This window comes from Mus pahari, chromosome 13, assembly GCF_900095145.1.
Source record: "Mus pahari chromosome 13, PAHARI_EIJ_v1.1, whole genome shotgun sequence".
NCBI lineage: Eukaryota > Metazoa > Chordata > Mammalia > Rodentia > Muridae > Mus > Mus pahari.
In genome coordinates, this window is record NC_034602.1 from 30,185,892 (window position 1) to 30,196,752 (window position 10,861).

Below are 10,861 nucleotides of genomic sequence, written 5' to 3' on the forward strand. Positions count from 1 at the left end.
AAAAAAAAAAAAAAAGCGTGTGTGTGTGTGTGTGTGTGTGTGTGTGTGTCTTTCACCCGCAGATCCAAGGGAATATAAATAAATATAAATAAATACAAATAATTTAAAAAAAAAAAAAAAGCTGGGTGTGGTGGCACACGTCTTTAATCCCAGCACTCAAGAGGCAAAGACAGGCAGATTTCTGATTTCGAGGCCAGCCTGGGCTATACAGAGAAACCATGTCTCGAAAACAAAACAAACAAACAAACAAAAAACCAAAACCAAACAAACAAAAATAATAAAAATAAAACCTTTCATCTTGTATATGTATATGTGTGCATGTGTGCGCAGGCACCTGTGTGTGCATGCATATGGAAGCCAGAGGACAATGTTGGGGACAGCACTTCAGGAGCTACTCTCTATTCTGAGATGTCAACCGCCCTGGCTTTTGGAGTAGCAATCTGGGGTTATATGAGCACCCCATGCTCAGGAGGTTTGCACATGGAACACCTCATGTGTGGACAATGGGAAGCTACTGCTAAAATGCTGTTTCTGATCCACAGGGTCCAGGGTCTGCATAGCTGCTCCCGGGAGCAGGCGATGTCCACAGGCAAGCAGGGCAGCTGCAGACAGGGGCACCCACCTCTTAGAGAAGGGGATGTGTGAGGGGGTGCAGTAGCTATAATGGTCCATGACGTGAGTGAAGATTTCCTGCTGTTCCGACAGGGATGGGGACCCATGCCATACGAACTGCAGCCCCTGTGAGCCAAGAAGAAGGGGGGTAAGGCAAGGGCAGTGTTTGCTGGAACCCTGGTTCTCCTCCCTCAGCCCCTCTGTAAGTCCATGGCACATGCACACCTTCAGCTTCTTTCAAAGGCTCAGGGACAAGGGCTCTTGTGTCACCTCCTTTGTAAGATTCCCCCAAGTCAAGTGCTACTGGGGCCACATGTTGCTGTGAGATTAGCCAGCATGCAGTGGTGGGATCAATCTTTTGGGAGGTGCACATGTAAAACCCCGCCACACTCCCAGCAGGCCTCAGAGAAGCTCATTTTGATCTGTTTGAGTACCCACTAACATGGAGAGTTCATACCATGCAGTCTAGTCTCACACAGCCTGAGACAGGCTTGGGGCTCCAGAGCCAGTTCTGCTCAGCTCTGCCTTGGGGATACCATACAAGTTCCTAGACCCATCTACCACCTGGTTTCTGAGCGAAAAGCCGTAAGAAGCCATACCCATTGCTCTAGGGCCACCCACAGGTGACTTTAGCCATGTGCACGCATGAGTTCAGCAAGCAGCCTGTACTTTGCCCCTGACACCAAAATGCTCCTCACCATGCTGTCCCGCAGCCCAGGGGACCTGTGTGTAACTTTTGCTGGCCTGTTCTACCACTGCCCCCTGGGCAATTTTGCATGGATTAACTTCCCCTCTGGAGCCCTGCTCTCCCCATCTGCAAGGCAGGTAGGTTAACTAACTATAACCGTGCCTCGCACAAAGACGTGCTCTCTGTTAGCACGGTGACACTCAGTGCAGAGTGGCCGTGACAAGCCAAGCCATGGAGAAGGATCCTAACTGGTGCTAGAGAGATGGCTCTATGGTGACCAGCATATACCATTCTTCCAGGGGACCAGAGTTTGGTTTCTAGTAGCCATGTCAGGCAGTCACAACTACCCGTGGCTCCAGTTCCAGAGCATCTGACCCTCTGGACTTCTTACGCATCACCCACACACAGATGTCATTAAAAATAAAATAAATCTTAAAAAGAAGGAGGCTCCCAACACAGGACTGGTGTGCCCATATGTAAGGGGAGTGGGCACAGCTCAGTGGCGGAGCATTTGCCGAGCATTGCAAGGTGGCCCTGGTTGCGATTCCCAGTGCTACTAGAGCAGAGCGGAAAAAAGTAAAGAGAGGAGGACAGAGGGGAGGACAGAGGGGAGGACAGAGGAGGAGGGGGAGGCAGTGAGGAAGAAGGGAGGGAAAGGGAAGGAATGGGGGCAAAGGGAGAAGAAAGGTTGTTTAAGGGAAGTATGGGATGGAGGATGTAGGTGTAAGCAAACCACAGTGGAGATAAGAGGAGAAAATGGCCCTTGGCATGCTAAGGAGAGAGGCTAGGCAGACCTTCGACGCTCTGTCCCCTCCACGCACCCCCCCCCCCCAGCCTCTAGCGCTGTAAGGGCACACGTCTGCTGCCCAAAGCCCAGGTGTACCTGACACCTCACCTCCAACGCGGCTTCATCACTGATGGGGATGCTGGGTGAACGCAGTCAGCACCAGGCTGTGTGTCCATCCCAGCACAATCAACCCATTATGGCTGCTTGCGTGTGATGTCCCCAGCTGAACCCACCCTTCCTGTCCCTCTAACCCTTTGTCCACATTTCCAGAGTTCGGCTCAGCTCCAACCCACATGAATAACTCTAGGAAGGTGCCAGCCCAGGCCCAGGGCCAGCTAAGGGGTGGAAGGGCCTGGGAGCAGGAGGCCACTCTTGGAGGCAGCTCCAGGACTCAGACCAGGGTCAGGCAGTTGCCACAAAACCCAGTGCAGGGCAGGAAGGTGGCAGGAGGTGACAGTAGGTATGGCGTGGGACACACCTGAGCTTTCTGCATGGCATCCTTGAGGTCGTAGTCAATCCGAGAGATGAGATGGGCATTGAAGCCTGCCAGGGCAAACAGGGTAGGGGTCGTCGCCGATGCACCGAAGGGGTCGACATGCCAGGAGAACTGTGGCCGGATTCCAAACGTCTCATAGAGAAAGCCATGTCCTTCTGCAAAGACAGGAGTCACCCAGCGGGTGGCCTCTTCCATCACCCTCACCCTGGCTCTCTGGATGCCCTGTGAGGCTTCAGTGTGAGGCTGGGTAAGTCCCGAGGGCTGCAGAAGTTAGTTTTATATTAACTCTTAACTGTATACATTGAACAATTTACCACCAGTCTCTAGATGTACAGTTCTTAGAGTTGACTACATTTACACATACCACCACTGAGTTCCAGAACTTTCAATCTGCAAACCTGACACATGGCTTCCCAGTCCCCAGCAACGTTGTTCTACATGATCCCAAAGTACTGGTCCTTGTGAGTCTGGCTCGTTTCCTCAGGACGAGGTGAGTGAGACTGGAGGTGACTATTCCTGCCTCAGATGATACAGCCGGGCCTGACACCCTGAGGGCTACTCCAAGGGACTCTGAGGTCCTCATCCAGAAAGTGAGCACGCTAAACAACGCTGTTGGATGTGACTAAGTTGGCGGGTAGTTTGTTACAGAGCAAAGAATTCTGGGTCAGACTCATCCAGCCATCTGTCTATTTGAACATCTTCTGAAGCCACCACGATGGAACAGTCACTGGGTTCAGGGCTACAGGAGAAAGGAACTCAGTGTGTTGACCGAACTGCTCACTAGCTCCCCCAAGTGCCCAAAGCACTGTCTTCCTAATGGCTTGCAGTCTGCATGGCAAGAACGCAATACAAGGATTCAGGGACACTCCAGGCCTGGGAGTTCTGATTGAGACCCAGATGATGCCAGGATTTGGAAGCAGAGCAGTAAGCCATAACAAGGCTGAGGTACAGAGAGCAAGGACGGTCAGCGAGGGACTGAGGGATGGAGGAGGATTACGCTCCACTGTGCAGAGGATGTAAAGGTCAAGCAGAGGGCATTGGCGAGCATCATTTTGCCAGCAGGGCAGGCTGGGATGTGCAGGAAGCAGGGAGGATAGAGCAAGAGGCTACATCATCAACAGCATCGTGGCTCGGGTAGGTGAGCCCCCTAGGCCACGCCCATGCTGGCAGAGCCCTGACTGTCCAGGACGCAGTGCCAGCCTGTGGTGAAGGATGCAGTGAGTCAGAGACAGTAACCGCCTTCCATACAACATTTGATCTTCTAGTTGACAGGGTCAAGGGGGTAAGCCCAATCAATGGTCGATAAGTCATGAGGCCATGACTTCCTCACAGCCCTGGTGTGTGTGTGTGTGTGTGTGTGTGTGTGTGTGTAAAACGAATGTGCAAACAAGCTGGGTCTCAGTTTTTATGACTCTATTTTTAAGATTTACTTTAAAAAATATGTATATGCAGGTAAATAAGTGTATGTGAGTGCAGGTGCCCACAGAGACCAGAGGAGGGCGCTGGCTGCCCTGGAGCTGGAGTGACAGACACCCCTGAGCCTCCTGATGTCGATTCTAGGAGCTGCACCCAAATCCTCACAGGAACAGCAATGATCCTTAACCCAGTCGCCTGGGTCTCAGTCTCATATGTGCAAAACGAGACCAGGAGTCCCAGGGCATCCTCAGCCTCCATGAGGGCAGTGTGAGCAAAGTACATCACTGCAACTGGAGGTGACAGCGGGGAGAAGGTGCATGGCGCTGCAGTAGCAGTGATGGGTCGGCAGTGGTGGTGAAGATCTGGTCAGGAGTGGTGCCAGTGGTGGTGATAATGGCAGTGGTGATAGTGGTGATAATGGCAGTGGTGATAATGGTGATAATGGTGGTGGTGATAATGGTGATAATGGTGGTGATGATAGTGGTGATAATGGCAGTGGTGATAATGGTAGTGATGATAGTGGTGATAATGGTAGTGATGATAGTGGTGATAATGGTAGTGATGATAGTGGTGATACTGGTGATAATGGTGGTGATGATAGTGGTGATGATGATAGTGGTGATGATGGTAATTGTGGTAGTGGTGGTGATAACAGTGATAATGGTAGTGATAGTGGTGGTGGTGATTGTGATAGTGATGGTGATAGCAGTGATAATGGTAGTAATAATAATGGTGTTATTGGTAATGATAATAATAGTGCTGGTGGTACTGATAAAGGCTAGGGTAGTAGCAATGGAGATAATGGTGGTCGTGATTGTGTTAATGATAATGGCAGTGACCATGGTGACGGAAGAGATATAATGATGGTGATGGTGGTCATAATGGTGATGGTGGTGGTAAAGGCAGATAACACTTACTGGGTATTTCTTTTTTCTTTCTTTTTTTTTTTTTTTTTTTTTTTTGGTTTTTCGAGACAGGGTTTCTCTGTGTAGCCCTGGCTGTCCTGGAACTTACTTGTAGACCAGGCTGGCCTCGAACTCAGACATCCGCCTGCCTCTGCCTCCCAAGTGCTGGGATTAAAGGCATGCGCCACCACCGCCCGGCTTACTGGGTATTTCATAGGAAACCATATATTCTTCTTCCTATGTATTATCCTAAGTACTTCCTATGAATTATACCAACTTACTTCTCTCAAGAATATCAAACTCATCTCTCAGTGAAGAAGCTGGAGTTTGATGGTACAGCTTTTGCCCAAGGCCACAGGTCCATGGGGCCATGATGGCCCTAGAACTCCTGACTCTAGATCGGGTTCTTAGCCCCTCTACTCAAACCCCCGCAGACCTAGCAGATCACTGTTTCCCTTTGTGCTCTGCTAAGAGAAGCAGGCAGAAGTCAGGACACGGAGGCCAGACATATGCTTCTACCCACTCCAGGCCCCTGAGTGACAGGCAGAGTGGCCGCTGTGGCTTGGCTTGAATAGGAAGTATCCCACCCAGACACATGGACTGGGGCTTGCTCCCATGGGAAGGTACTGGGAAGTTCAGGATGTAGGGCCTACGGGGGGGGGGGGGATGTACGCCATTGGGGCAGGTCCACGTTATCTCTGGTTCCTTTCTATCCACCACGGAATCAACAGTGTCCTTATCCACATGGTCCAGGCGCTGTCTGACCTCACCACAGGCTCCTCCCCACCTCACCCCACCTCCCACCCCAACCCCCATCAACAGAGCCAAGGACTGTAGGCTGAACCCTAAGAAACTATAGGCCAAGCCAACAGTTTGGCTGTTTTTTCTCAGCTACTTATCAGCAATGATAAAGAATTGAGCGCAGCGTCCAAACCTGTGAGCTGTAAGATCTGGTCATCCAGGTGGGTCACAGCCTCATCATGCATGACTTGGCCTCCGAGAACAAACTCCAGGCGTCCTTCATGCAGGAGCTGGCGGACCTGGTCACGGGCAGGCAGAAGAAGACAGCCAGGTCACAGGTCCCAAGCTTGCAGCACTTCCCAGGGACCTTCATGAAACACCATACCCTGGCTCACACCATAAAGGCAGGACCCTGTCCTGGTTCATAGCATGTCCCCAGCACTCAGAGGCACATAACTCACGGTAGCTGTCGGAGACCTGGATCTAGGCCTGACTCTGTAAATGTGTTTTTAATTTTCAAATAACTTTTTAAAAAGCTGAAGGAACAGAACAGAGTGCTTACTCACACCCCTCCCCAGACTTACTCATCGGCCACATTTTTGGGTTCTCTTGAGCGAACACTTCCACGTCTATTCCTCGACTCTATTTTGTCTGAAGCACTTACGGTGAACTGGCTGCCGCCTGCTTCACTCTGAGCACTTTTGTGTGGTCCAGAGGAATGAGGATGATGGTAACCCTAGTACTATCACCACGACTAGGAAACAGAATGCTAAGACTACTGTGTAACCCCAGGCTTTCTGTGAACCTCTCCGGCTGCCCTGCCAGTCCCTCTCTGGCACACCATTCAACCAGGGACCCCATGTCCCCGTAAATGGTCATCTTTCATTCAGCTCCTTTAATTCAGGGAACAACTCCTCATCCTGTCTTTTTTTTTGGGGGGGGGTGTTGACAATTTAGGGGGAGACAGGCCTTGTTATGTGGGGTTCAATGTGGTCTTGCTAGTGAATGTATGTAAGATAAATGAATTTAGGGATCGGTAGAGAAAAGTATGGGCATGAGGGTGGGCGGTTTTATGTTGCTTTTGGCTTGTGTGCTGAGGATGGAATCTATAGGTGGCACCGATTACATATGGGGAGGCGTCTAGCTACTGGGGATCCCTAGCAGACAAAATCCTGGCCTCCAGGAAACTGCACTAGTAGATTCTTACCTAGGGCTTTACACAGAAGCCACACCCTTCAGAGGGTTGGAGACAGACCCTATTGGAAGAGGCAGGCTCTAAAGTCAGACAGTCCTGTTTCCGAACCATACCCATTTTATTCATAAACTGTAAACCCTTGAGGTAGCTGCCAGGCCACACCTGTAAGTCTATGCAACTTACAGGTGTGTACCCCCAGAGCTGGTACATGCCAATGGCAAGCCCCATGTGTTTCTTCAGAATCCTTGGCATGAGCTGTCTGAGGGGGTAGCTGGCTATCTTGACTTATAGATGAGAAAGCCATGGCTTACAGATGCCAGTGGCAGGATCAGGCATCAGCCTGCCCACATTTTCTGTACTGTGTGACACTAAGCTGCCACTGAGCCACAGGGATCCCAAACACAACTAGCCAGGGGCAGAGGAGAGTCAATGTGTGCAGATAGAGGAGGGGACAAAGTTCACCTGGGTGTTGATTAAGCACCAACTCCTGATGCCTCTTGGGAGGAATGCTAGCATAGGGGCATGTCCGGTCCCCTACCAAGAACAGGCAGAAAGATGACTGTCATCCTGTCTATGGGCAGTGGCCCTGACCACAAGCCTAGTTTTTGTTGTTGTTTTGTTGTTGTTTTGACTTTACAGCTAGCATGTCCCTGAGCACATCTGGAGCTCACTACCTAATCTCCTCCTGGAACTTTCCACTCACACTTGGGATACCTAGGGACCCATGTCCTAACACTCCTGTCCTCGCCTTACCTGCTCTTTCTGCTGCTCAGAGGCCACACTGTCCCACCACAGCCGGAAGAACTCCTGCTCCACGGCAATGAAGCGGCGCTGCTTTCCGCGGACCAGTTCCGCCACCACGGTGGTGTAGACATTGGCTGCATAGGCTCGCATGCTTTCCTGGGGGAGGGAGAAGCCATCACAACAGCCCCAAGGGAGGTGGTGAGTCCAAAGGACCAAAGAGAAGTTCCAGAGATCAAGTACCCTGGTGCCTAACACCTCCAGCGTACTCAGGCCTAGGGGGGTGTGGTAGGGATCACCACATTCTCTTTACAGACAGGGAACCTGAGTCAGTGGACAGAAAGCCTCTCCCAGCCCGCTCCATCCAAGGTCTTGAACAGAAGGAACAGCGAGGTTACAGGCCCAATACCAAGCTTATCTGGCCGGGTAAGAGTGTGAAGAGGAAGCTGAACTGGCTAGCCCTCATGTCAGCACCACAGAGGGTCAGCCCAGTTGCCTGTAGTCAGCTGACATCCACCTGCTTGGAAACCTACCCCACCCTACGCTACTCCAGGCTTATGAGACAGGCGGCTACCTGTCAACACTTTGGGGACACACTCCTTCCTCTGCCTTAACTTTTGCAGGGACCATCTAATAAGATAGATGACATCAGGACTCCGAGGCAGGAAGTGGTCAGCCCGAGGCTGAGGCTCAGACAGCCGGATCAGGCTGGGGGCGCTGCAGCCCAAGTCGCCTCTCTTCCCGGCTGGGTCGGGTGCACCCCGCAGGAGGCAGCTACTGTGCAAGGAGCTCAGGACCGTCCCAACTTACCTGGACCGTGTAGACCCAGCCCACGTCCATGTGACTGTGGGGCACCACGAAGGCCCGGATCGGGCCGGCAGGCTGGGCTGCCCGCGGCCACAGCAGCAACAGTTGGCAGAATAGAGGCAGCCAGCGCAGCGGCCCCATTGCTGGGCAGTGGGACGCTGCCCGGGTTAGCGGGTCCGGGGTGGAGCGGTCCACTTCCGGGTCCGGGACCTTCGCCGCCGCCTGTCGGCGGGAGTGCGCGAGCGCAGCCAGCCACGGGCAGGGCACGAGCTCGGTGTGGCACGGCGCCCCTTGTCGGCTAGAGTGTGTGGTGCAGCTTTCGTCCCCATATGGTGGCTTTGCAGCTCAAGGCCACTACCTCCAGACTTGGAGACCGCTGTTGTCTACACAGAGGGAAACCGTTCAGGACAACACGCGCTCCGGCGCGGACCTCTAGCCTCAGGGTGGCTTGACTTGAAATTTTTGAGTTCATTTTAAGGGAGCGAAACCTGCTTTTTACAGACATAGCGATGGAGGGGTGAAGGTTGGCAGGTTCAGAATCAAATCTGGTGAGCTGGGGCAGGTGTTTAATCTCTTTGGTTCCCCCAAAATGGAATGTGATAATAGAGGAGGCATGAGTTGCTAGGGACATGGGATCTAAATGAATGAAGTCCCCATCTCTCAGCCAATTAGAACCGGTGACTTTACGTTTGGCAAGAGAGCAGTTACCTGAGCCACCTCTGTAGCCCCTCCGTGGCCAGCAGGTGGTCTATAGTTTGGGGTTTTCCGGACTGTGGTGGGGTCATAGGTGTGACTCTGACTGGCCTGTCATGCCACTTGCCCTTCAGCAAATGCGACCAAAAACCAAGTTGTTCTTTGAGCAAGCTCAGATTCCTCTCTATCCTGTCCATGGGCCTGAGTCCTCTAGATTTCACAATAGGTCAGACCTTTCCATGCAGAAGTGGGCAGCTTTTTACCAACTTAGGCAGCCACCTCTTCAGGACTCACAGGTGGAATACATTTCCCAGCCTCCTTTGCATGACAAATGTTAGCCAATGGGATGTGGACCACCACAAGGGCTTTAGGGATGGGACCTGGGTCTACTAGAAGAGCTGCCAGTGCTGTCAACTGCTATGCCATCTCTCCAGCCCAATCACAGCTGCTTAAATTATGTGTGTCGTGACCACATATGTGGGGCTGCAAAAATTTTGGCAACGGTAAAGGTTTCGAATGTCTAGTAACACACTCAAACCTAAAGAATCTGAGGTATTTCTGGCAGTGCTCACTCATGGTACTTCAGATGATGTCCCTGCAGTCTTGGATCTGAACACATAGCACTAGCACTTTGCACGGTCAAGGCCGACACGCTATGCAGCAAACACCACCCGGAACATTTTGGTTCAGATATGCTGTGAATTGCATTTTTTTTTTCAGCAAGTAGACAACGTTTATGCTATTTCAGAAACAATGGTTTAAACCTAGAAAAAATATTTAATATTTTCCTTCCACAATTTCTCAACATATGAGCATCAAATTAGTGTATGTTTGGATTGTCGTAAGCTAGAATGTTGTACTGTATTTTATTTTGTATGTGTTGTATGTATGAGCCTGTGTGTATGTGTGTGTACATGTGTGTGGATGTCGGAGGTTGATGCTGTGCCTTGTGTTTTGAAATACCATGTCTCACCAGACCTGGAGTTCTCTGATTGGCTAAGATGACTGGACGGTCGCTCCAGGGAGCCTCCTGTCTCTGCGTCCTGAGTTGGGGTTACAGATTCTCACCACGGTACCCAGCTTTTACATGGATGCTGGCATCTGAACTCAGTCCCTCACTACTCACCTCTGGGAGGACCGACATGCTTCACTGGCTCCCTAGAGCACCGATGTCTGTCTGCTCTGGAGGTGAGAAATCCCCTGAGCTGAAGCCGGTGGTGAATTCTGACTTCAGGGACAGCTCAACAAATATGGAGGCCTAGGTACCTGAGGAATGAACTGCTGGACCTGAGATTGTCTCTTTTCTCTGCTGTTCGTGTAATGTCAGGGGACAATTCTTGAAGGAACTCAAGACCAGCTCGAGTGTGGTGAGCATGACTCTGGTAGTCCTTGTCATTCTCCCCAATTCCCTCTGCCTTGCTAGAAACTATTAGATTACATTCCTAAAGCTAGCCCTCAAGGTCTATCCCCTTATTTGGCCACTTCCTCCTCCAGAGGCTGACTACCAAGGTCCAGCTATCAGAGCATTGAAGTCTGGCAATCAAATCCCCTTTGGCTCACCTAATTAACATGCCCAATTAAAATTAAACATCTCATTCTAACACAGGGTTTCCCCTTGTACCTCTGTAAATGGCCATTTTTATGTGTCACATCTGTCGCCTCTCTATCCAGAGGCAGTTCTTTGTCCTCTGGGACAAATACCCCTGCCCCCTTCCCCTTGTTCCCTTCCCCTCCTCCCTCTTCCCTTCTCCTCCTCCTCCTCCTCCTCCTCCTCCTCCTC

At 51.3% G+C, this 10,861-nt stretch overlaps 1 protein-coding gene across 1 annotated transcript in view; it reads right to left on the reverse strand.

Moving 5' to 3' along the window:
• Positions 1-8,593, reverse strand: part of Man2b2 (mannosidase alpha class 2B member 2) — a 25,819-nt gene extending 17,226 nt beyond the window's left edge. The window contains exons 1-5 of the mRNA XM_021210569.1: positions 8,392-8,593; positions 7,594-7,740; positions 5,839-5,944; positions 2,566-2,738; positions 623-738 (exon numbers count right to left, since the gene is read on the reverse strand). Of these exons, the coding sequence (XP_021066228.1) occupies positions 623-738; positions 2,566-2,738; positions 5,839-5,944; positions 7,594-7,740; positions 8,392-8,529 (680 nt within the window). The 5' untranslated portion in view covers positions 8,530-8,593. The remainder of the gene's footprint in view (positions 1-622; positions 739-2,565; positions 2,739-5,838; positions 5,945-7,593; positions 7,741-8,391) is intronic.
• Positions 8,594-10,861: the final 2,268 nt, after the last annotated feature.